Source organism: Carettochelys insculpta, chromosome 9 (genome assembly GCF_033958435.1).
Source record: "Carettochelys insculpta isolate YL-2023 chromosome 9, ASM3395843v1, whole genome shotgun sequence".
Lineage (NCBI taxonomy): Eukaryota > Metazoa > Chordata > Testudines > Carettochelyidae > Carettochelys > Carettochelys insculpta.
Window position 1 is genome coordinate 43,301,430 of NC_134145.1, and position 27,597 is coordinate 43,329,026.

General features: G+C 38.0%; 1 protein-coding gene across 8 annotated transcripts in view; it reads left to right on the plus strand.

Annotated features, from left to right (window-relative positions):
* Window positions 1-27,597, plus strand: part of NTNG1 (netrin G1) — a 253,571-nt gene that overhangs the window by 182,881 nt on the left and 43,093 nt on the right. For 2 of the 8 annotated variants that reach the window (XR_012646598.1, XM_075003117.1), the window contains exon 6: window positions 11,661-11,726. The exons of 1 other annotated variant lie outside the window; for it this stretch is intronic. Coding sequence is in view for 6 of the 7 variants with exons in the window: in XM_075003117.1 (XP_074859218.1) it covers window positions 11,661-11,726 (66 nt within the window). In the remaining variant the exon portion in view is untranslated. Of the gene's footprint in view, window positions 1-11,660; window positions 11,727-13,755; window positions 13,816-18,834; window positions 19,003-24,966; window positions 25,105-27,597 lie in introns of all 8 variants that reach the window. 5 more of the 8 variants (XM_075003111.1, XM_075003112.1, XM_075003116.1 and 2 more) reach the window with 5 other exon arrangements.

Consider the following 27,597-nt stretch of genomic DNA (forward strand, 5'->3'; position numbering starts at 1 on the left):
TTATTCTCATGTGACACACTTATTTGCCTGCTAGAAAACAATGGACTGGCACATAGGCTTTTGTTTGCTGCAAGCTTTTTCCAGTTTAATACAGAAAAATGAACACAAATCTGCCTACATACAAAGAAAATGTCACTGCAACAGATGTTCGTGTAATACTCATAAAACTTTTATGATCAAAGCATGGCCAAAAAAAAATTGATAATGAATATATTTATCTTTGTGTGCATATATGTATAATACTGCATTCTCTTTGATCTCAAAGCATCTCATATTAAAACAGTACATCATTAAATTTTAAACACAAAGAAAGAGTGGTCATTAAGTAAACATCCTTTCTGATCATCTAGAAAAAAAAACAAATTAAACCAGAGCTTTCCCATTAAGGTCATTTGTACCTGATGTTGTTTATCAATGAGCAATAGGTTCTTTGATCATTTCTAGCATACTTGATTCCAATGCTGGTCTCCACAGCATTTATTCAGCCATGGCTGGAAAAGTACTGGTGAGATTGTTAGCAATTTATGAATCCCAAAACCATTCCATAATTATGTAAGCTTTTATGATCAAATGTCTTCATCGAATTTGTAAATATTTATACGAAAAGATAATTCTTATTTATTTTAAATAATCATTGTGTAATTGTATGTAGGCAAATACATCAAAATATACTATATTGTGACCAAATAGTAAAGTTATTATTAGCTTATATCTCTATGCCTGACTTTAAAAATCTTTTAATACTTCTGTCAACTAACTTCTATCCTTATTCCTGTGGAGCTTAATTCACTAATTATGCTAAGCAGTTTGTTATAAAGAGTATAATTAGACATGGGAGAGGATTGACATGATGTGCAAATAGCTTTGTGTGGGTGATTATCACCTCTGAAACCTGCTGATGGCAGATGAATCAGAGTTTAGCGACAGACCGTATATTGAAACGCAAGATGCAATCAAGATAATGAAATGGTATTTCATGTTTTGTTTTGTGTTTGTTTTTTGTTTTTCTAATTGCCAATTTCAAACAAATAGAATCCCCTCTGGAATGATAACCAATTCAAGACACAAAAGGAAAAAAGATTGTGCTGGTACAGTTTTCATTCATTGCTTTCATCATAACTTTGAAATATTAGCTGGGTGATTTGTAGGTTTGACAACAGTGTCAAGATAACTCTTTTTTAAAGTCATCTCAGATATGCCTATACAAATTGACACGTGGCACATATTTCCCAGGGTTTTGGCTAACAAACACTTGAGCTCCATTTCTGCCATTATTTACACTTCTATAAATGTTATGATCCTGATATCTCGCACCATTGAACTCAGTAGTTTTGTCATTAACTTTAGTGGTTACAGGATTGAGCCCTTTCTGCAGAGCCAGGTACTGGTCCTGAATAGACATATGCAATTCCTATTAATGTAAATAGGAAATTCAACATGCATAATCAAGTGCAGAAGATGGCCCTTGTTTATTAATCTTTCTCTAGTGTTGAGTTGATCTGTTAGTTCATTTAAAAAAAAACATGTTCTGATTTTGGTTCTGTTTGACAAAAATCTGAATTGTGAATAAAATAACAAGCTTAATCATCTTCTTAGCCAAACATTATTATTAATCATAGTCATAATATCAAGAAAGCTAGAGTATTTGTTCTCGCTCTCCCTCTGCCTTTGTTTTAATACTTCTGAATCTCAAAAATAAGTTTAATTTGAACTGTTCTTTAACTAATTAGGTTTTCTGTAATATAAAAAAATATTCTTTGTGCATAATACATTAATGTGAATGGCAGATCTGAAAGAAAACCTTTGTGTCCCATGTGAAAAGAAGTTGGGAGTCTTTTATATCAGTTCTTCCATAAGCCTCATTGGAAATATAGTTCACATTTGTACAATCGACAGTACTTTCTGAAATTAAATGAGCAAGGGAGCTTAACACCACTTAACCCTGGGCAAAAAAATGTGTGTGGGGGTTTACAGTAGCTTTGGAGAATGTACATGCTAAAAGTTTAGTGAACAATAAACTACCAAAGTTTTCACTAGATTTGTAAACAGAACGCATGTGACCAGCCTAGCTTTAGCCACCAGTAGGTATAGCCAATCGCACTTCGCTATTTTTCACATTTATCATTTCAAGGAACAATCTTTATCACCCCCAGCTAATTTTGAAGCTACCGTGTCAGAAAGATTCATTTTGCAGCGCTATTTTAACTGACCAAATTATGTGGAGCAATTGCACTGATGTCTTTAATTTAATCATGAGGTAAAAGCAATCAAACAATGAAATGCTGGAAAGTCTGACAAAGTCAGCAAGCATTTAATCTGTGCCACAGGTGGGGATGGCTAGGACACAGTTTCAGAAAACAATCATCCAGCACAGTCCATCAAGCTCTCCAATGGAATCCACAAGGAAAACACAAAAGAGGAAGACCTCAGACAGCGCAGAGAAGATCTACTGAGATTGAAGGACAACTGGGGAACTCCTGAAGTCAGTGTTGTGCCAAGACAGTGAAGTAGAGGAGACTTGTAGATGACCTATGCTCCACTCAGAGTGCAAGAGTTTAAGTTACAACAGCTGTGCAGAGCTGGCTGTTCTTACTGCAAAGCCTGAGAAAATGACTGAAAGAATATGAAATGTTTCTCCACCTCTCTTTCCTCACTTCCATCTCTTCCTCCAATATTCAGTCAATTCCAAGACTAGATTACAGGGATTTGTCAGCAGAAGTTTGTGCTGGGGGATATCTTCCAACAAAATTTCTGTTGACAAATCGCATCTAGACTGCAGAGTGAATTGAAAGAGTGATCCGCTTTGTCAACAGAGAGCAGCTGGACTTCCCAGCCACTCTCTCGGCAAAATGGCCACCCAGAAGCACAGCAGACAGGGTTGTGTAGTTTCTCAGAAACCTTTTCTGTCAAGCCCCCCATAACATCCAGACTGGTGTTTTGTTGACCAGTCTGTCAACAGCAGCATTCTAACTCGTGGCAAGTGGGATATGGCTAATGACAAAAGCGCTGTTTTCTGTCGATTTACTGTCTAACCATTAGGAATCTGGATGCTCCTCAGGTTTTGTCACAGATCACTCTAGTTTAGACATAGCCATAAAATATAGAAAACTTAACTTGCCAGATCAGCTTTCTGACTTTTAATTTGGATCCTGATTACAGGCAGAGAGGTCTTCTGCACTACAGTCTGATATAGCAGGTCCTTAGCACTCAAGAGCCAGTTTTATCAGTTCTATAATAAACGAAAAATACTCTCCTCCATAGGAAATTCTTTTTGTGAGCAAGATACGAGAAGTAATTCTTCCACTCTACTCTTTACTGATTAGATCTTAATTGGAGTACTGTGTCCAGCTCTGGGCACCACATTTTAAGAAAGATGTGGAGAATTTGGAGAGGGTTCAGAGAAAAGCATCTAAAAATGATTAAAGGTCTAGAAAATATGATTTATGAGAGAAGATTAAAATAATTGGGTTTGTTTAGTTTGGGAAAGAGAAAACCAAGAGGGGACATGATAGCAGTTTTCGCCTAAAAGGGTGTTAAAAAGGAGGAGGAAGAAAAAATATTCTCTTTAGCCTCTGATGATAGGACGAGAAGCAGTGGGCTTAAACTGCATCAAGGGAGGTTTAGATTGGACATTTGGTAAACCTTTTGAACTCCTGTTAAGTTACTTACAGTGGTTGTAGAATCCCCACCATTGGAGATATTTAAGAACAGGTTAGATAAATATCTAACAGGGTTCTTGGTCCTGCCATCAGGGCAGGGGACTGGACTTGATAACCTTTTGAAGTTTCTTCCAGATATAGTATTCTTTGACACTCTGAAAAGATTCAAAGCTTTCCTGTTCCATGAAGTATTAAGATGTACTATGTATTCTTATTAATACTGTCCTTTGAATAACTAGAAAAATGCCATTAAACCCATTAGGTTTGAATAGATTCAGCCTGCTTATTAGAAACAGTGATTATTTTCAGATTCATGAAAACTTTACGCCACCGTGAGAGCCCATTGACACCCCGTCTGCAGAAGAGTGCTTTCTTTTTCTGTGACACTTGAGTCACTAATCCAAGTCCAATTCTTCCAACAGTTATAAAAGCTGTGATGGCTGAGGAGCTTCCAGGTCAAATAAAACAACTCCTTCTCCACTTTTATGCAGAATTTTCATCCTTTTAAGGAACAGGTATGAAATGTCCTACATTGCCGTCCAAAAAAAAGTCTAGCTAGCACCAGTTAACATTTTTATCCAGTTTTATTCTATAGTTTTCTATTAATTAACCTATGAGAAAAAGCTGAGTTCATCCCTAAGGTAAGCTTATTGCAAGAGGCAGGCATATCCTGATTGGAAATAAATTCAATGAGAGGGGAAATACTGTTCTCCTTGTCATAGTTTACTTCCTGAGAGATGTGATCAAATGTAACCTCATCTAATTATATCAGTTTATGCCAGCAAGTAACATACAGCTCTTCCACTGATTTTAAATAGGAGTGGCATATAATTTCATTATTATTTATATTACAGTAGCACTTAGAGTCCTCAACCGAGAGCAGAGGCCCTTTGTGCTAAGCAATCTACATACACATCATAAGAGGCAGGTCTGTAACTGAACTGCTTGCAATCTAAGTAGACAATGGCAAGGCCAAGCCTACCATCAAGTGCTTTACTTCAACTTGGAATGGTTTAAATGAAACTGGATTGTGATTTTTTTAACCCTTCCTGCTTTTCTGATCTTTTATATAATAGCAATTTAAAAACTGAGCACTTTTAACTGAATTTTCCCCAATAACAATATTCTCAGTTTCTCAGGCAGCTGTGTCACGTTTATTATTTACCAGTCAAACAATCACTTGGTCATTCAGTTGGCCCCTTGTCAACCTTACAACAATAAGATTAATAATGTAGGAAACAGAAATATTCAGATGAGGCAGAGAACATGCACCTAACATGGAGCACACACTCCACCAGAAAAAGAACATGGGGCATGGCACTTCCAGACACTCCATCAGCAGCATTCCTCCACGTTGCTCTGGAAAGGCAGCAACTTGCAGTGCCTTGCTCTGGAAAGCAGTTTGCACTGAGAGCAGTTTAATCTCTATGTCAGCTCAGCGTCTGGCCTCCTGAAACAGCCAATTAAGATTATATTTAATTTCTGCTCACTGTGGCAGTGGTTTTATGTTCCAGCCCATCCACTTGGAATTGGGCTGAAACAACCAACTCATTTCACATAACACCCCCAACCCCCTGCACCAGACTGTGCCATTTGATCCAAATTATAATTTCCAGCAGCCATTTAATAGCTATTTTCTCCATCCTTTCGGCACTATAGGTTAATCTAACATTGTTATAAAAGAATCCATTGAAAAGAAAAGCACTAGGGGATGTTCCTATTGTCCCTAAAGTCTATCAATCTAAGTGATTAAACACTGGATTAAAATCATACAATAGTATTTTCCTTACTAGCTGTGCAAGTTGTACCAAGAATGCACTGTCTGTACCTAACTGGATTTGGGACAATATTAGCTATCTGTACAGAAACCATTTTTTTCAAGTCTGGTTTAAAATGTAATGTCTGCTAAGCAACATGACTCACATCCCTCTACTCTTAACGGTCTCTACAGAGCCTACTTTTAAAAAAAACTAAGATGTCCTTTCTGAGATCACAGTTCTGGAGACTTCTTATTAAGCTAAAATTTGTTTCTTCTATTCTCCCAGAACTTGTTAGTGTTAGGTTTCATCTACACATGAAAATTAACAGAGGAATATTGTATTGCTGTTGTAGAGTGAACCCCATGGACTATACTGAAATAAAAGTAACTGTATTCTGGATAAATTATTCAGCCCCAGCATAATTATTTTTTAACAATGTGATTTTTACTGTAGATTTAAAGTGCCCATGTGGAGAGGTATACCGGAATATATCTGTTCTGGTCCATTTCCCCAAGTAGAGATCTGACTCTGGAAAATAAAATACTTTCACAAATTGCTGTAAATGAATGACTGGCTATTAAATAACCTATTAAAGGACTCTGATTGTGGCTGGTCAGTGGCTGACTAATCTGTTCCAGTATCTCGCTTTTGTGGTATGCATGCCAAGCAGTCCTTTGATGACTCAAAACTCTTCTACAATTGAGGTAAGAAAGACTCTACTACACAGAAAAATATGCAATGACAGGAATGTGCTCCTACCGCATAAAGCCAACGACACAATAAAATGTGTAATAGAAGGATCCTGTAGGTTTAAAAGCTTAATTTCTAGAATTAACGTCTATATTTTAAACTTTAAACTAGGTTCTTCAGGGGGCGGTGACACAAGCCCTGAGGTAAGTGTGGAAGGAGTAGGGAACAATAAAGTAGGTTTCCTGGATGAAGAGGAAAAAGTGGGCCAATCAGTCGTTTCTCTAAGGTGCTTGTACACAAATGCAAGAAGCCTGGAGAACAAACAGGAAAAATTAGAGGCCCTGGCACTGTCAAAGAAGTATGAGATAGTTGGAATAATGGAGACTTGGTAGGACGATTCACATAACTGGAGCACCATCATGGAAGGGTATAAACTGTTTAGGAAGGACAGACGGGGAGAAAAGGCAGATGAGTTGCGCTCTATGTGAGGGAGCAGTATGATAGCTCAGATCTCCAGTATAAGAAAGGAGAAAAAACAATTGATTGTCTTTGGGTTAAGCTTAGAGACGGAAACAACAGAGGTGATGTTGTAGTTGGTGTCTGCTGTAGACAGCCAGCTCAGGGAGATGAGGTAGATGAGGACCTCTTCAGACAACTAAGAGAAGCTTCCAAATCACAGTCCCTGGTTCTCATGGGAGACTTTAATCATCTGGACATTTCTTGGGAGACCAAAACAGCAACACGCAGACAATCCAGGAAGTTTTTGGAGAATGTTGGAGATAACTTCTTGGTACAAGTGCTGAAGGGACCAAACAGGGGCTTTGCACAACTTGACCTGCTGCTCAGAAACAGGCAAGAACTATTGAGAAATAGAAGTGGGTGGCAACCTGGGCTGCCGCAACCATGAGATGGTAAGTTTCAGGATCCTGACCAAAGGGAGAAAGGTGAGCAGTAACATACAGACCCATAATTTCAAAAGAGCAGACTTTGACTTCCTGAGACAGCTGATGGGCAGGATCCCTTGGGAAACAAAGAAGGGAAAAAGAGTTCAAGAGAACTGACAGTATTTTAAAGAAGTCTTACTCAAGGCACAGGCACAAACCATCCTGCTGCATAGTAAGAAATCCAAATATGGTAGGCAGCCAGCTTGGCTTAACAGAGAAATCCTTGGTCAGCTTAAACTCAAGAAGTATGCGTATAAGAAATGGAAATGTGGACAGCTGATTAAGGAGGAGTATAAATACATGGCTGCAGAATGCTGGCCAGTAGTCAGGAAAGTGAAAGCACAATTGAAACTGCAGCTGGCAAGGAATGTGAAGGGTAACAAGAAAGGTTTCTACAGGTATGTTATTAAGAGAGTTATCAGGGAAGGTGTGGGACCCTTACTGGATGAAAGATGTAACCTAGTGACTGATGATGTAAGAAAATTTAAGTACTCAATGCTTTTCTTGCTTCAGTCTTCATGGACAAAGACAGCTCCTACACTATGGTGCTAGACAATGCAGTATGGGAAGATGGAGGGCAGCCCTCGGTGGGGAAGGAACGAGTTAAGAGTGACTTAGAAAAACTAAATGTACACAAATCCGTGGGTCTGGATTTAATGCACTCAAGGGTACTGAGAGAATTGGCATTGCTGAGCCTTTGGCCTTTATCTTTGAAGACTCTTGAAGTTTGGGAGAGATCCCAGATGACTGGAAAAAGGCAAATGTAGTGCCCATCTTTAAAAAAGGAAAGGAGGACAATCCAGGAAACTATAATCTGGTCAACTTTACCTCAATCCCTGGGAAAATAATGGAGGGGATCCTCAAGGAGTCCATTTTGAAGCACTTGGAAGAATGGAAAGTGATTGAGTAGTCAACATGGATTCACCAAGGGCAAGTGATGCCTAACCAATCAGATTAACTTCTATGATGGGGTAACAGGAACTGTGGATGTGGGGAAGTCAGTGGATGTGATATACCTTGACTTCAGCAAAGCTTTTGATAGTCTTCCACAACATTCTTGCCCATAAGTTGAAGTATGGATTTCATCCATCGACTATAAGACGGAGAGAAAGCTGGCTTGACAGTTGGGCCCAGCGAGTAGTGGTCAGTGGCTCGATATCTGAATGGCGGTTGGTTTCAAGCACAGTTCCACAAGGCTCAATTCTGGTGCTGATGTCATTCAATATCTTTATTAATGACCTGGATGAGGTACTGGATTGCACCCTCAGCAAGTTTGCAGGTGGCACTAAGATAGGGGGAGAAGTAGATACGTTGGAGGGCAGAGATAGGATCCAGAGTGACCTGAATAAATTGGATGACTGGGCCACAAGAAATCTGATGCAGTTCAACAAGAAGTGTAGAGTCCTGTACTTGGGACAGAGGAATCCCGAGCACTGTTATAGGCTGGAGACCGACTGCCTAAGCAGCAGCGGAAAGGGACCTAGGGGTTATGGTGGATGAAAGGCTGGATATGAGGAAACAGTATGCCAGTGTAGCCAAGAAGGCATACGAGGGTGCATTAGGAGGAGCATTGTGAGCAGATCTAGAGAAGTGCCAGTTCCGCTCTTTTCAGCACTGGTGAGGCCACATCTGGAATATTGTGTCCAGTTTGGCCCCCCTCCCTTGTATAAAAAGAACGTGGATGTGCTGGAGCAGGTTCAGTGGAGGGCAACAAAAATAATAAGGGGCTGGAGCACATGGCCTGTGAGGAGAGTCTGAAGGATTTGGGCTTATTTAGTTTACAGAAGAGAAGACTGAGGGGTGTTTTAATAGCAGCCTTCAACTTCCTGAAGGGAAGCTCGAAAGTGGATGGAGAGAAATTGTTCTCAGTGGTGACATATGGCAGAACATGGAGCAATGGTCTGAAGTTACAGAAGGAGAGGAGTAGGTTGCATTTTAGGAAAAACTACTTCCCTAGGAAGGTGGTGAAGTACTGGAATGTGTTGCCTGGAGTGGTGGTGGAATCTCCATTGATAGAGGCTTTTAAGTCCTGGCTTGCCAAGGTCCTGGCTGGGATGATTTAGTTGCAGTTGATCCTGCTTGAAGCAGGGGACTAGACAACCTCCTGAGTTTCCTTCCAGCCCTACGATTCTATGTTTTTTAACTGATATAAAATAATGTAAGATTCACACCATGGAGTAAGGTCCAGTCACACTCAAACCCAGTCATGTCAAATCTTTAACTCACAGATGGATGTTAAAGGTCAGTACCAGTTCATAATGAGGAGAGTTTTTATACTTTGTGATGTGAGTGTCACATGGAAGTTTTGAGACAGCAGTAAAAGTGGTATTCAGAAAATAAAGCATTGGGTTTCAGATATAAGAACAAGAGCTCATCTTGAGAAACTGAGAATCTTGGTGGTAGCAAGCTCCAGCAATGGAGAGAGAAGTAACAAATAAACCCTCTGCTTATCATGGGGTAGTCAGAGGAAACAAGAGAAGTAAAAATCCCAAAGTAGGGAAACTAATCTGGCCAGTGCGTTAGCTGCATTACTAAATATCTCAGGGATGCAGACAGCCTATGTACACATTAGGGTTATCTTGTTCTCTGAGTAACCTCTAGCACAAGAATGTTCAAAATTAATACAACCTCTTATTAGATAGGTATATGTTTAGTACTTTCCTGTGTGTTCCCTTAGCAAACTCCTTACTGTAAATTAATTTGAAAGATCATTCAAATTGTATTTGCTATGCTGGTTTATCACCTATATAGGATTCGTAGCTTAAACAGGTTTTCTGGAATAAGCTTTCATAATCTTCAGCATTTGAATGCTAACATCCTGTACAGCTATCAGCAAGCTTGCTGAGAGAACTATAAATTGGTTGATATCTGGTCATGTGATTAGTAGGCTCATTTAGTTAAGAAACTGAAAAAATCAGTCTCAAAGTAGAAATTCCTCTGATTACTCTACTAAGATATATATTTAGTGAGTGGTAGAGACTCAGAAGACTTGGTGTTAAATGTACTACAGAGGTTTAGCGAGACAAGGTTTGGTGAGAATCTTTCATTGGCCTAACCTCTGTTGAGGGGAGAGACTTTTGAGCTTACACAAAGCTCTTCTTCAGGTCCATGAAAGGTACTCAGAGTGCCACAGCTATTAACAGAGTGAGACAGATTGGTTAGTTTAAGTAGTTCACATATAGTTCAAAGTAAAGTAGCCCTTTAGAAAGGGGGAAGGGAGAAGGGAGAAGGCAGCTGGGAGGTGAGTTGTTAGTGGGGCAGCGTGTTGTAACAACCCAGAAATCCAGTGTGTCTATTCAGTCTGTGATTTTTATTGTCTAGTGGAGTTATACATTTAAGCTCCCATGTTCATCTTTTGAAAGTGTTGTACAGATTCCCTTTGAGCTTTGTCATAGTATAATGTTATTGCTGGTAACACCTAGGCCATATCAGCTGACGACCATTTTACTAGTCTATATTTTTGGAGGGCGTGTGCCAAGAAGAGAGCCATTCTGCTATTAGCAGTTCCTAGAATGAATGTATCTTTAAGGTGACTGAAAAAATGGTTGATGGATTATTACCCAAAGATTAGGAGAATAAAAGGATAAGATACGGTCAGGGCAACAAGTGAGACAGCTGGGAGATTCAGTTCATTTATTCAGCCTTCACTTTTTTTTAAAATCATAAGAAGAGTATTTTCATAGTCCCTTAACATGTTTAGATCAATCCTTAGTTATTCAAACACAAAACTAATTTACCCGACTGCATTTAGTGGTCCTTTATCAGAGCCATAAATGTCAGTACTCTAGACAAAGGGAAGCTATCTCATAGGCACATACAATTCTAGCCACTCTTTCATCAAGTGCTATTGTGAACTTTCTACCTCTACAAAGACAGGGTTTTGATTCATTTCACTCATATGGGCTCCCTTTCTCATTGGCTGCTGCCATGCCCTTTCTGCACCATGCCCTTTCTATATATGTGAGCTGGTGCATCTGACAAAGGGAGGGGAGATTCATTCTTTATTGGAAAATCTGATGTCTGGGAACCTACCCCACTAATTCAGAAATATTTCCCTATATCAAATGTTTAAGAAAAAGTTGAATTTAATTGTTTATTTAAAAGAAATCCAGCTATCTAAGCTATTAATGGGACAATGGAAAAGAGATGCAATACGCAAAAATGAGAAGATAACCCACTCCTCTAGTAAATATAACTTGTCATTAGTAGCAGCTTCTCTTTATGTAAGCATTTATAGATTTAAAGTCCTTAACATGAGATGTTATGGTAAGAAATTATTGTACTTATATGCTGTTGTAATTTTATCTCTGGATACTGGTTTAAAATGAACAGAAAAGATGTCATTTGTGAGTGGTAATAGAAGTAGATATATCTGAAGTTAATATCTAAAGTTGTGAATGATAAATTGCTATGCACAGTATTTAATGTCCAGCGTTTTGGGAATCATCAATTGCTTGTTCAATGTGGGAGTCACATATTGTTCTGGTGCATCATAGACAAGTCTGGTACCAGATGTTTGTGGTTTTTGTCTTTGTCCATACACTTGTCTGTTTAGAACAATATCACGTATGTAAATAACAAATGCTGATTTTTCCTGATGCATGCAGATCCACCAAAGTTTGATAGGATATGGCCGAATATTTCTTCCCTTGAGGTTTCTAAACCAAATCAAGGTAGGATTCTATAAAGTTCCTACTGGTCGAAAGTTACTTAAATTGCTTTAATAAAATCCCCCATGTTGGCAAAAAATAATAATATTCAACCTCATTTTTCTCTTGTTACTAAATAATGGTATTGGCAAACCAATCTATTGAGAATTACCATAATTAACATTTTACTTGAAAAAGTCTTTTTCTGATATGTAGATTCTGGACTAGAAACACTATTACAAAAAGTATGGAAAAGGAGGCACCAAGTAAGCAGTTCCATAGAATAAATTTAAAGCGAGTCCCTTGAGAGGCCTAGAGTTGTATAGAGATCACAGTTTGCATTATGAGAAAATTTCAAGACTTCTTATTGCCAGAGATTTTCATTGTCTACATCAAATCCATTTCTTAATGTCTCTTTCATTTTGTTTTCTTAAATGAACTGAATGTTATTCCCATTTGTGCTTTGAGCTCAGCTTCATAGTCCAAGACAGTTGGACCATTGTCTCTTGGAGTTTCTTTCAACAATCCTAAATATGTTATTTTCAGAATTTGAATTTTCCTCCTTTTTTTTTTATTTTATTTTTTAGCTAGTCAAGTCACAGAAGAGAGGTTTCTAAGTATTCTTCTTTGTGCTCCATAAGTTTCGTTTCCTCTAGCACTGACAGCAATCTCTTTGCAGTCCCTAATGCAATTCTTCTGCATCTGAATGTCAGTGACACACAAAAAAGTTACTAGTGACAGACTGGCATGATCATTACTGCAAAACTGCATAGAGTGATTTTTAAGAGTAATAAAATATAAAGTAACATTTTTTTCAATTGAATGTGTTCATACTGTTTTTTATGCTATGAATTTAAACAATTAGATGTAAACCTATTCATTATTTAACAGGAAATTCCCTTGTTCTCCCCCAACCTTTGATGCACTCATTTCCCAAAATTGTGCAGCTGTGGTGTACAGCTTGCCATGGTTATGCACAGGATGTTCTTTTAAAACTAATGAATACAGATGGAGGAGGAGGAAATGAACAAAAGGAAGATCCAGGAAACAGCTGTTAAGCCAAACAAAATACATTAACAATTTGTTGGAGAGTTATGGTGGAAGGACTGCAGTATTAGCCTTTGATCATGATGATAAAAAGAAGACAGTCGTAGATAACTTCTATAAATTACTAACACATAGAATAATCTTAATCGGCTGGTCCATGTTATATTTTCCAAGTTTCTGAGTATGTTCCTTAAAGAAAAAAAAGATCTCTGCTCTTCTGATTTCTAGAAGGATTAGCAGCAAATTTAGTTTGTTTTTCGTATGCCTTATCAATGAAAATATTGTCAACAAAATGCCACTCAGTATTTCTAATGCAAAGGATTTAAGACTTAACATCACAATAGAAGATTGTGCATAGTTCCAACCCCAAAAAATAAGATATTCTATTTAGCTTTTACATGTTAGGATAAAAAACAAAGCAGAAAAACTTCAAATATTGTATGGTTTGATTACTAATTTGCAGCATATTAAAAAGAGTTTTATATTTACCAGAACTGAGATCCTTAAGTCAAGTATTTGAAGTATAATATATGCACATCCTGATTACAGAATGCTGCCTATATGTTCACATTATTTATTATGCTTTGCTTTTTAGCACAGTTAGAACAGAACATTGGTACATAAATGTGATAAAACAATACAGACCATGAGGCCTGTTGTATAATCATGAATTATGGGCCTGGGAAAAATCTCCCTAGGTCATGGTATAACATCAAAGTCAAAGGCAAATAAGAATGCAGATATGACTATTAAAACCATCTCTCCTTCTGGTTTTAAAACCTTTCACATTATCATCCCCAATGCCTTAATCATTAATTCACCCATTTTCTCCTCAATATCAACCTTTCCTTGCAGAACAGTGAACAATAATTAAAAATACACAATTATGTTGAATTTTTAAAGCTAATTAAAATGTAGTGAATAAAATAATTCATTTTAAGCTTTTTGTATTTGTTCTTATATGATATCTTTCTAATTTACTGTTCATGTTTTTAAACCTATCCAGTTGCTCCCAAATTAACTTTGTCAACAGTTTCTTCTGTTCAAGTTGCAAACCACAAGAGAGGTAGGAATTTTGGATTCATACAGTGATTTCAGAGTGTTATGTGTTGTAAGAACATTGCACTGTATGAATCTGGAATATCTGTGAAGTGTATGTACCAGTCTATTGGTGAAGCATTTTTATTGACAGCAGTATAAACATTAAATATCACAAACAACATAAGCTGTAGCAAAGAACAGAATTAATATGCTTTATAGACAATCTCATCTTGTACATGAAAGTGGAGCATTTTTTTTAATAATTAAATGTGATTAAGAATATGGTAGTTCAGGTTATTTAGAAAACTAACGTTAGCTGGGTCTTATCTTTTTCACTAATTCATATAAACTGTAAATGAGGAAATGTAAACTGATTAACTGAGCATAGGCAATACATAAACCCTCTCTTGTTCACATTATCTAGAATGAAACATCTGGTGTAATACATGGTATGATATTCAAAAGTCTCGATTGCACTGGAAGTATATCATACATCTCAATTGTGTGATTAAAAAGTACCAGCTCTGTTTATAATCTTGCACTAGGTTACATGTCAAGTGATATCATATGAATAAACTGTAAATATAGTTGAATTATATTGGCATTTTGAAAGGGTAGTAGTATTGTCTTGATAACTTAGACATGTTGCAGCTAAATTCCTGTCATTCAGTCTGAAGTCTGTTTTCATTGTTTGTCTTCATCATTTTTTCTGTCTAGTATATGTGTAAAAGGTGTTTTTTATAATTCATTGTTAACACCTCAACATTCAAGAAACATGCAGTACTAAAACAGGGTTATTAACAAAATCTAAATTAAGTGTGACCCAGTCAATGAAACCAGTGATAATGACCCACACTGTTATGAAACTGAAGTATATTATTTGTAAAGTTAATGTGCAAATCTAGTGTGTTTGTCTTTTGCTAGTATGTATATGTATGTATAGCAGTGGGAAAAAGAGATTTCTTAGGAACTGAAAAAATGAGACTCTTAAAAAATTCTGTCGTCTTGGAAGAGTCTTACATTCTTATAATTAGAATATGGAACCAGTGGATGTCTCACACATTACCTAAGGAATGCCTTCCTTCAAAAACTGTGATTCTCTTACAGATACCTCTACAGCTGTTCATGTGACCGTTTCACTGGTAATGGTTCAACCCTGAGCTGGAGGTAGCCTCCATTGCACAGGAGTGTATCATTTCACACATGTGAATCCTTAGCTTATTTCCTTACAAAAGAGTGAGAGGTAGTAAACCTAGAAACGGAGAAGAAGAAAAGGCTTGACAGCTGATATAATTTTTAGGGATGTTAACTATTAACCAGTTAACTGGTAAGTCGCATCCTAAGCAGATGCGGAGCACGGGTGCTCCAGCATGGCTGGAACAGCGCCTGTTTGTGGCTGCCTTGTGGTGAGGGGCTGGCCACTGAAGAGTTCCTGCCCACAGCACATCCAAGGTATCCGTAACTGGGGCTGCTCTGACTGAGCTGAAGAACCCCTACCTATGGCCCTCCTGGACTTGGGTCACTGTGGACAGGAGCTGCTCTGTTGCCATAGAGCACTCCCCACCCATGGTGGCACTACAGGCAGGGACACCAGCCAGCCCAGGTGGAAAACAGCCCCTTCCACAGCAGTCTCCCCTGGAGTGGCCTCCCTAGTCCCTCTCACACACCTATTGAATGGTTAACCGGTTAAACCTAGCATTTACATCCCTAATTATTTTGTGCATTACCTTTGAAGTGCAGTTGTATCTTGAGTTTACTATAAGGATGAGACAGTTTTTTATAGAACAGCACCTCTAAAGGGTCATCTCAAAAGGGTCATCTCATTCATCCTTTTGCATCTTGATACGAGATTTGACAGTTCCTGATTTATCAAGGGAGATGGCTATCAAATCTGGTCTTGACTATCTCTGTGCTCCTTTTCTTCACATTAGATATCCCCACCTATCTTACCCTTTCCTCTGAGGTTTTATCTTCTAAACCATTTAAACCATTTTCAACTCCTGGTGCTCAACATTGAAAGCAGCATATGCCCACCTTGTAAGCATGGCTCATTTTTGTTAGTATTTCAGCACCCTAGCTTTTACCACTTTTCCTCACTCTGTGTCAGTGATTGAATGGCATTGACTATGACGGCTTTGCCAGACAGACGTGTCTAAAATAACTAAGGTTGTATTTCTGCCTATACTGATTAGAGGACGATAATGTCATCATCTGGTCTTTCAGTGTGAAGGTGAGGATGACCTGTTCCTTATCCACATAGCTGAGAAAGCCACCACAGTGGTAGTATGCATTATCTTTAGGCTTCGATGGATTAGATTTTTATTAGCAACTGTCAGAAAACTTCTGTACAAACGCAGACAAAAAAAAACGATTAATGAGAACTCAGTGGAGTTTGATGTAAAATTTACTGTTAATATTTTGATATGATTTTGACAATTTATGTTTTAATACATATCGGCTGAGTCTAGACAGTGCGTCTTTCCCAGCAGATCCATACTAATGAGCAGCCTCGAAATTGCAAATGGCCACTCATTAGCATGGTTCAGCAGCTCATTCAGGCATAAGGGTCTGGCAACAGAGGAGCTTTTTGCTGTCAGGGGCACGTCCACATGGCCTCTTTACTGCCAGCACCCCCTCTCTGCTGAGACCAAGCTCTCGCGCGGCTATGCTAATGAGCCACAGGACCCTGCTAATGAGCGGCCATTTGCAATTTCGAGGCTGCTCATTAGCATGGATCTGTCAGGAAAGCTGTGCCATGTAGACCCAGCCATCAAGTATTAACTTTTTTAATCTCAGTTGTTAAATACATATTTTCTGACCCTCCCATTGTCTGATGCCCATCCCCATAGTTTCCAGCTGTAATCATTTAAATTGATTAAAAATGAAAAATGCTTTAAAATAAACGTTGATGTTGTCCACTAAAAATATCAAAAATCAAAAGTTGAATTCTGCCAACCCTATTTATCTTCCCAGTGATATGATCTATCATGCTATTCTAGGTACTGTGTTCTACTGCTAATGTTACCTGTTTCTTATTTACATGAACACCGTTGTTTCTGGGAGCCAAACAATGTGAAACAGTAGTAGTGTAAATGAAAATCACACCCAGCGACGACAGGACAAAGCAGCATTCTCGTTATTTTATTAGCAGTTATCTTATTTAATGGTAAAGGAGTGGTTGTTACTTTCACATTCCACCACAGCTAATCCTAAATAGAACACTAGATCGTCTCTGAGGATGATCAATATCACATAATGCTTTACCAGAATTCCCAAATCCTCACTTAATCTGAATGTGGTAAATTATCAGAGTGTGTCTGTAATAAAGCCCTGTAGCACTTAGTGAAGTGCTACCTTACACCAGCAGGAAAGCTTGTCCCAGTGTTAGGGGAACTCCACCTCCCCAGGAGATGGTAGGTCAGTTGACAGCAAAAGCTTTAACTCATAACGCTATTTCTCTCACGTAGTAGAAGTATCGGTGTGGATGTTAGTGTGGTTTAAGTGCAAGAGACAGTTTCATTTTTTTTATTCAGTACTTTTGAAACAAGTACAAGTGTGTGGAGTAATCTGCTATGATATGCCTGTGTGAGAGAACTGAGTCACCTGTGATGACAGGATGTGCTGCTTTAGTCCAAACCATATGTTGGACCAAGTTCTGTTGCGAGTTAATGATTTTTTTACACAGCTTTGTTTTTCCTAAGCGTTGTAAGTGTTTGTATGTTACTGTATTGAAAAGTTACCTCATAGGGTCATGAGGATGAGTTATGCAGTCATAACAAATTCTGTAGCTTCCTCTCTGCTCACTGCTAGATGTTAGCAGTCAGGCAGTCAGATTCCCTCCCTAGTCTTTATAATGTTCATCATCTTTCATCGCCTAATGATCAGATATGCAACTGCTGGTTGGAAGTTGGCAAAGCAGGGTAAATTATTTCTTCCAGACCCACCTACTATATGACTTGAGTGTTTTGCCAGCTGGCAGGACTGTAGGCTCAGTGTGTTTGGTGTCCTCATCCCAGATGCCACAATAACAGACCACAAAGCTGTATCAGACCAAAGAGAGAGAGCAATACAGGACTGCTTCAGAATCTTGCTTTGTGTTGCTATCAGGTCATTAAAAAGCCCAGGATGAAACATCTTAGCTTTCTATGGACAGTGGACAGTCACACTTAGTTAAGATGACTTTTTTGTGCCCAGGCAAAAATTGTTTTTATAACTAAAAAAACAGAATTCCAATGCCTGTTACATTTTTGATACAATTGTAGTTGCTGCAGTGAGCACTACCGTTTAGATGGCTGTGATATTCTTCCTGTTCTACCCAAACAGTACAAATTTGCCTATGCTGACAGTGTTCATATTGATATAAAGATAGGCTGGGTATTGCTTGAAGATGTTAGTTTAACTGGCATTTAAATGACACTATTCTCTGTTCCTTTCTGTTCTTGTTTTAGAAATGCTGACTAGAATTTTCAAATTTGGCTGCATTAGGCAGCTCAGTGAAAATAGTCTGATTTTCAGAGGTATTCAACAACCATAACTTGTATTTAATTACACAAGAGTTGTGCTTATTCAAAATCTCTAAGAATCAGGCTGGTTTATTTTGGTGCTTAACTGCAAATTTAAATGCCTGACTTTGGGCACCCAAGTCTGACAAGTTTGATCTATGTAGTTAACAATATGTAAGTTTTTGAGTGTAAGAAAGTTTTGCACGTGCTTTATTTCCATCTCAAATGTGCAAACTATATGTGTTTGTAAACTGACCCTACAAAATCCTTTAAAGGTTTACAACTGCAAATGCTTCCTTTCCATCAGATCAACTGACGAGAAGCAATCTTCAGAGTCATGAATGTCTAACTATTTTAAGCTGCCTGAAACAGATGTCATGTTCATGCCAGTCAAACATCCATTGTTGTCCATGTGTTACATTGACTAACATGTATGTGCTTACATTCATTTTCTATGCATAGTTCATTTTAAACAAGCATGTAATGTGCTATTACTCTGCTACTGTATACATTTTGTATACATTTCTGTTCTTCCTTGCAAGACTGTGAATGCTTCGGCCACTCCAACCGGTGCAGTTACATCGAGCTGCTAAATACAGTCATTTGTGTGAGCTGTAAACACAACACTAGAGGGCAGCACTGTGAGTTATGCAGGCTGGGCTACTTCAGAAATGCTTCTGCAGAGCTGGACGATGAAAATGTATGCATAGGTCAGTTTCATTATAATTCCAGCTTTTGTTCTTTGCCTTTTCAGCTATTGGGAGTTACAAGTGAGTTGGCTAGCAATATGCACCACTGCTGAGTACTTGCCAGCTGAACCATAATGAACTTTTTCAATGGAAAAGAGCATTTCCTGAGTAGATGTTTAATGCATTTTCCCCAGTTTTAATTGTGGCCTTGCGGCTGTATTTTGAATGTCTATAAAACAATATAAACAAAAAAAATCTTTCCTAAAGATATTTTGGAAGCTCTTCATAGGAGCTCTGGGATAAACTGATCATGCTTCCACACAGAAGTAATCACATTGGAGTTGTAAAACATAAGGACTGAGCCTTAAGTTATAGGCTCTGATCTTACAGTTGGGCCAGATTTCAAAAATAAACATGCTGCACTCAATTTTCTGCTCAGATACAGGGATATAAAGTCAGAGTTTACTCCCTTCACTTTTAATATATTGCCTTGCAGCTGAGAGCATGATTTTTCAGGTCAGTTATATCCAACAAAAAACATCAGAGATGCCAAACTTCCAAAAATATTCCAGGAGCTATATCATGATACCAATTTTGAAGCAAACTCCTTGGGGCCGGTGATGCTCCAGGAGAATGTTAGAACAGAATACCATTAGTCAGAATGACTTACAGAAGAGAATATGACATTTCTTACACTAGAACAATATGCAGTACCCTTACATTATCTCAAATACTGTGCAGTGAGAAAGATGTTGGCTATGTAAATCAAAAATTAATATATGGTATGTTGAAACTTCAGGTTAATTCCAGGCCTCTAATTAACAAATGCCCTTAAAACAGAGCTAGGCTGTGTTTTACAATATTGCTTATAAATATGATCTTGATTATAGTCAGTCATGGATTTCAACTATACCCACATACCCTATATACAAAGCGGATGTTTTCTGTTGTTAATCACAAGGCAACCAAAGAGTCAATAGAGGATTTAAAAGGTAATAGTTTTGTGCAATTCGAAAATAGACTGATTTTTTTTTTCATTTTATCTCATCTGAAAGATTTGGACAAAACCTATTTAGATTATTGTTTGTTCCAATCTTTATTTTTTTATATATTAAAAAAATAGACATGCACACATTGTATTTCATGTGTCCTTTTTAACACTGGTTGATGTGATGTGAAATAAAAGGCATTATTCCCTTTGAAATTAATTAAGATGAGCTACTGTGAATTTCAGTGTGACAACTAGACAGTCATGCTTTCACATTATCCTGATAAATAAAATAAATTTATGTCCTATATAATACTGTTAAACAGAACTATCCCTTCCAGTATTGTTTGCCGTGGACAAGGTACGTTGTCTTTATGACAACAGGGTTGTATACGTTAAACTGGCTAAAGAAGCTAAGAAGTTTGGACAGATAACTAATAACTTTTCTTTCATGGACAGATTCCCTAGATTGTCCCATAATATACATTGAAATGCTGCGGTGGGGGTGGAAATCAATAGTTATCACTGTGTGGGAAGGAAGGAGATGGTTAACAGCAGGCACTAAAATAATTACTTTTAAAAATAATTTCCAAGCAATACATTTAGAATTTTTCAGAAACTGAACAACTGAGCAGACTCAGCATTCCTCACATTCAATGGAAATAAATTTTAAAAAACTACAATCAGGAAGAGTTTCCAGACAATAAAAATAAAGAGAGCATTTCCTCATATTCACACCCTAGTGGAAGCGCAATTTTAAAGGGCTTTTATGGACATTCAAAAAAAAAATGGAAGAAGGATACTTTCGAAAGAGCAGTGTCCACACTGGTCTTTTTCTTTCGAAAGAAGCTATTTTGAAATAAGAATATGCAAACGATGTGTCATATGCAAATTTGTACATCATTTGCATTTTCAAATGACCTCATTTGCATACCTCTTTCAGAAGAGGAATGCAAGTGTAGACACAGCCAGTGGGACTAAGGTCAGGTCTATATTACAGAACTGTAGTAGCCTAACCATGTTGCTGAGAAGTGTGGAATACAGACCTTACCTCCCCAGGCAGACAGCACTATGTCAGTGGAAGAGCTTCTCCCATCAACATAGCTGCCCTCTCTTAGGCCGTGTCTACACTAGCCTCCTCATTTTGTAGGTGGCATGTTAATGAGGGATTTTGGAAGATGCTAATGAGGCACTTCCATGAATATGCAGCACCTCATTAGCATAATGGCAGCAATGCACAATTCAAAAGTTTCGCTTTCGAAACTGCCTGAAAGGACCTCCAGACTTCAAAAGCCCCTTCTTCCCAAAACCAAACAGAAAGAAGAGACTTTCAAAATCAGGGGGTCCTTTTGAATGGTCCGCATCTACATAGGCGACGTGTTCCAAAAGTGACACTTTTGAATCATGCATGACTGTCATTATGCTAATGAGGAGCTGCATATTCATGGCAGTGCCTAATTGGCATCTTCCAAAATCCCTCATTAACATGACCTCTCTAAAAGGAGAGGGCTAGTGTAGACACGGCCTTAGGGAGGTGTTTTGACTGTGCTAACGTGAGGTGCTTTCCCACTTAAGCAATACAGGTGCATAGGTGCAGCTGCCCCACTCTAGCACTGTACGTGAAGACAAGCCCATAGACACATACTGAAATATTTTCCTGAAAAGTATTGGCCATAAGCATATCCTTGAGCACTTTCATGACTTGGGGCTTGAGAACCTCTGCCAAGCCACTGCAGTCTCAACTCCCCTTGATTTCAGTGAGAATTAAAGACACTCGACACTTCCAAGACTCAAGCCTGCAATGTATTTAACTCTATTGGAAATGCTCATTTGATTATCCAGTGCCTGACAGTCACTCGCTATTGTGGGTTTTAATTGGACATTTAGTAGATAAGTGGGCAAGCTAAAAAAGAGATGTGCATTGATATTTATGAATGAATATCTTATTTTTCCAGTGCAATTATTTTCCCCATTTCCAGTCAAAATGTTCAAGAATATTAAAATTGTTTGGCTAAGCTAATTTTATCAAGGGAAATATTTATTATTTATTGATACCATTCAAACCAAGTGAAGAATATACATCGTAAGTGTATGGATAAAAAATGACAGTACATGATGTGCAGTAGTCAACGTAAGACCAAATGAAGGACACACACAGTGTACTGCTTTTAGAAATGACAGAGAAACAAATAATTAAAATAATGAGAGTGTTTTTAGCTCAGAACTCAAATAATATGTTAAAAACTGGACTTACATCTGGTTTAACAAGCTGTTGCACTGAAGGAACAGTAACAGTATTTGAAGAATTACATTTAAATATAGTTTGTATAAGGTCCCAAAATACTGATAATACTTTATTTTGCAGCGGCTACTTTGTACTGCGTATATATTTTGATAAGTTGTTTTGTAATTACTGATGAAGCACTTGGCTTTTCTACATAAGTTTCAAATACAAGTAGTAGGTCTTTCAGTCACCATGTAATTACTCTGTGGTGTGACATCACAACTGCATGAAGGTTACACATATGGTGTCATGTGATTGAATATTGTAAGCAAGAAGCTGTGAACTACATAAAACATGCAGGTGCCCTACATACTACTACAAAACAGACATGACCACATGAATACAACATGGTTGCAGACGAGATATCAGATATATCCATTTCTTTTGTCTCATGAACAGATATTGAAACTATGTTTTAACCTTTTCAAACAGATGCCAATCCTGCTGACATTAAGCATATGCTAACTTTGCACATGGGGAATAGTAACAGAAAAGTAGCCGTGTTAGTCTGTCCTCCAACAAAACAAAGCAGCAAAAATGTAGCACTTTAAAGACTAAGGCCAAATGAATCATTTTGTTGGTCTTTAAAATGCTACATTTCTGCCTTTTTTTTTTTAAATGCACATGGGAGTGATCTTACAACTTTCAGGAGATTATGCAAATGCATGCACTTAAGCACATACCTTAAGTGTTTGCAAGATTGGGGTAATAATTTGTTTTGTTGCATTTTAATTATTTTCCATGTTTTTTGTTGTTAAAACTCCTTTAAGTTACCTTACTGCTCCTCTAAAGCAGCTTGTCAGTGCTTTTATAAAAGTGTTTGTCATAACAGCTTTTTTGATCTGGCATATTTTATCCCTGTTATTTGTAAAATATATGTCTGATACTCTTTATCTATTGATGTGATTCAAGACTGTGAGAGTTTTTTGTTAACCTTGGATCTGGCTTTCATTTTGTGGGACAATAGTCTATTCTGCTCTTGACTCTCTTCTCACTTACACTAATTTTACATCACGGTAATTCCACTGTGCTCACTTGAGCCACTTTCAGTTTAGTAAGAGAAGAATCAGGGCCTTTTCTGATACAGTGCTGTTTGCTTTTGACTTACACTGCTTTAAATACATTTGCCTGTCTGCATTTAGTACCCCAACTTAATGCCTATTTACATAAAGATTTTGAATGACTGATCAGCATCAGAAGTGCCAGGTTTTTTATATGGCACCCACTGAGGCATAACTGTGCTCAGTGTTCCACAATGTTTTTTTGGCTATGTCAGTATTCAATTTCATTAATTAACGTTGTTAGCTAATTGACTGGATTATTATTGTGGAACAGTGTTTGCCAGAGATGGCATGCTGGAGAAGAATAGCTATGTTTGAAATGCCCTCTGTAATTTAGAGTGAATAAGCAGTGAGACAACAGGTGATAAATTTGTTACTGGAAGTATTTTTTCTCAGTAAATAATTTCCACTGTATTTTAAAATATTTTAGTGTTTTCCCCTTTTGTTATCTGTAATATTGCTGCAGTGTAATGTAATACTATTTAACAATAGCAGTAGTCAGTCAGCACAGTAGCTTGATTAAAGAAAAAATAATGGACCCAGCAAGATTCCCAGATTCAATAATAAATTTGTATCTCTTACCTTTGATCGTACCCGAGATTGGGTGTGTGGATAAAATTATTGTTAGAGGTAGGCTGGGATGTCAGTTGCAATAGTGGAGTTACTGTAGATTTAGGTTATTGTAGGTCAGAATCTGTCCCTTAGGCTCAGAGGAAAAGGGAGGTGATCCATAGCAGTACAGAAAAACTCAGAACTGCTGTCAACTCTCTTCCTTCTTTGAAGGGTTCCACCTGCCCTGCGACCCAGAACTGACCTCTGAATTTGTGATAGTGTTGAAGAAAGGGGTTTGTGGTTCAGAAGGGGAAGATCATTTCCCTAGAATAAAAGTTGTTAGAGACAAAGGGATCAACCCAAACCACCATTTGCTGCAGTCTTTGGTCATGTTCAGGCACATTTGAGAAAAATCTACACACGGGTTCTGGAGTGCATCACTGGGTCTTCCATCCCCATCCCCACCCTCACTCCCACGTGGCTGGAAGAAGAGTGATAGAATGAAAAATGACAGCTTGAAGTTAGTACTGACCAAGTCTGCTTGTATTTTGCTCTCTACCTCAAGGTTGTTTTGGAATATGTGAAGAGTGTATTGTAAATTCTTATCACCACAATGGCAAGTACCTACATAAATTGACATACTACTCCTAAAAAGAAAGGGAAGACTATCTTGAAAATAAGTAAAGTGTATTTGTATAGCACTATACAAATACTCAGCAGAACTAAAAGGGCTGAGTGATACAGCTACAAGTATTTTAATAATGCAAAACAGGTTTCATCCCAATGGCATATTGATTTATTTTTACCATACAAATCTTTCCTTATGCTCATTAAACTAGCCAAAGCTTCCATACTAAAATGGAATCTCCATTATAACCAACACTCTTTTTTTTTATCCTTTCTGTTTATTTTCCCTTAACGTACTCAGACAGATGTCTGCTCTTAAAAAGACCAAACAAATGAAAAGTGGACCTTTGGTCATGCTCTTTCCTCTGAGTGTCATTAATACACAGTCTTTCTTTACATTTGAATGCTAGAATTCTTTCTTTATTGCTATTTTTTGAATTATGGCTGGCGTGTGTGTTGTCTTGTTTCTGCAGACTGTAATTGTAACCCTTTTGGCTCTGTCCATGATCGCTGTAATGACACAGGATTCTGTGAGTGTAAGGAGGGAACATCAGGGACTAAATGCGATAAGTGTCTGCTGGGATATATCTGGCACAGCTTAGGCTGTCAACGTAAGTAACTGAGAGCTGCCCTTCCTGCACCTTTGCTGCGTGTGCTTCTGTATCTCAGCATGTCCAGCTACTTAGAGATGACAAAAGAGCAAAACTTTAACAAGCATTAAAACTGCCTTACTGCCTGAACCATTATGGGAGCTCCCAAATGAGGGCAGTAAATTGACTGAGTAGTCCATTTATTTCATTATGCTTTTAGTGCCCTCTCCCCTTTCCTCTGCTAATGCCTGAAGGAGCTTGTACTGAAATACGCAGATCTGTGTGCCTTGCCTGCTATCAATTAATTTGTGTGAGCTAAACCACAAGTGCAACTTTCCAAACTTACAAATTCTGACTATTAGACAAATGGTGATATTTATGTGTTAACATACTTCCATAACTGAATTTCTGCCTTTTGGAGGCATTATTGGATATAAAGATTGTGACTTCATTTAAATTTATACCAAAAAAAAAAAAAAATGGGCTGTACTGGCAGGAGTGTCATAAGAAGGCACGAGAAGTAATTCTTCCATTGTACTCTGTGCTAATTAGGCCTCAGCTGGAGTATTGTGTCCAGTTCTGAGACTGTCATTTCAGGAAAGATGTGGACAAATTGGAGAAAGTCCAGAGAACAGCAACAAAAATGCTAAAAGGTCTAGAAAACAGGGACCTGTAAGGCAAGATTGGAGAAACCAAAAAAAAAAGCCTGAGTTTGTTTAATCTGGAAAAGAGAAGACTGAGAGAAAACATAACTGTTTTCAAGTAGATAGAAGATTACTACAAGGAGAAGGGAGAAAAAAAGTTCTCCTTACTTTCCAAAGACAGGACAAGAAGCAATGGGCTTAAATTGTATCAAGGGAGTTTTAAATTAGACATTGGGAAAAACTTCCTAACTCATAGGGCTTGTCGACAGTAGCTCCTCCTTCGAAGGGGGCATGTAAACAAGCTCAAGCAGTGAATAGCAATGACTTGCTGCACTGCATTTGCAGCACCTCATTAGCATAATTCTCACCACTTGAACTTTGAAGTTAGTGAAGTGCCAGCAATCTGTGCAGCTGTGGGCGCTTTGAAGTACCCAGGCAACTTTGAAGTTCCCTTACTCTCAAAATGTTTTAGGAGTAAGGGCACTTCAAAGTCGCATGGGTACTTCAAAGTGCCCACGGCTGCATGGCTTGCTGGTGCTTCGAAGTTAACTACTTCGAAGTTTTTGTGGTAAGAATTATACGAATGAGGTGCTGCATATGCATCACCGCACCTCACTGCTGTTCACCACTTGGGCTTGTTTACATGCCCCTTTGAAGGAGGGGCTAGTGTAGACAAGCCATTAGAGTAGTTAAGAAATTGAATAGATTGTCTAGGGAGGTTGTGGAATATTCATTATTGGAGAATTTTCAGAGAGGGGTAGACACCTGTCAGGGATGGTCTAAATAATGCTTAGTCCTGACATACGTGCTGGGGACTGGACTGGATGACCACTCGAGGTCCCTTCCAGTCTTAATAATTCTATGATTCTATGAAATGGTATTTAAAATTAACTTTTTGTAACAGGTGGTGATAAATATTTAGCTATACAGTAAACTTCTTTTCTGGATAACGCAGGCAAACAGTACACCATTACATATTGGGCTAGGGTGGCACTGCTGCTAGATTCTTTGTATTAGATCATTAATAGTCTAATCTCTATACCCACTACTTCAAGAATTTAATTCTACAAACTCTTGTTGAACATCCTTTTATTTGATTCTTTCTCCTTTTTTGACCGTCAGCATTTTTGTCCCAGTCACTCACCTATTTGCTCCTGGTTAGTAAGATCTAGAAACTCATGAAAGATCAGAAGAATTACTGGAGTAGTGTCTTACCAGTGTAGTCTAAAATACTCTACAACCAAATACAAGATGGCATATTTTAAGATTGCTTCACCTACTCCTAAAATACAGCAACCTTGGGAGTTGGGAAGAGGGGAGACCTGGTCCTTGAAACAAGCAGACACCAGTTCAAAGCAAAGAACTTGAAAAACTATCAGAAACTGCAGGAAGGAAGACTACAATTACCTCATTAGAATGTATCAGCTACTGAAGGTTTGCCATAAGCAGCCTCTAGAGTTGGATGACTGACCTATTCACAGTGTGTAATTACCAAGTTATGGAGTATATAAGACTGTAACTTCTTCATCCCACTTCCACTAGTGCTGGGCCACATAGATTATGCCAATTTACTACTGCTTTCAGGTACTGCTTTAGCTCACCTGACAGAGTTCTGTGGTGTAAATCTAAAGGTAAGAGTTCAATGCAGTACATCTATGCAGGTGTCAGTATTGTACCACATGATGGAATTTCTGGGGCTTTTTCAATTTGCCTTGTTGAAAACATAGAAAATTAGATCCAATAAACTATATTAAAGGACAATTGAGGCTTCAAAGTCAAGTATTCAAAACCTTAAATTGGCCCCCTCCTGTATACACATTATCATACAGACTTCAAATACATGATCACATACTGTTTTTCCACAGCATGC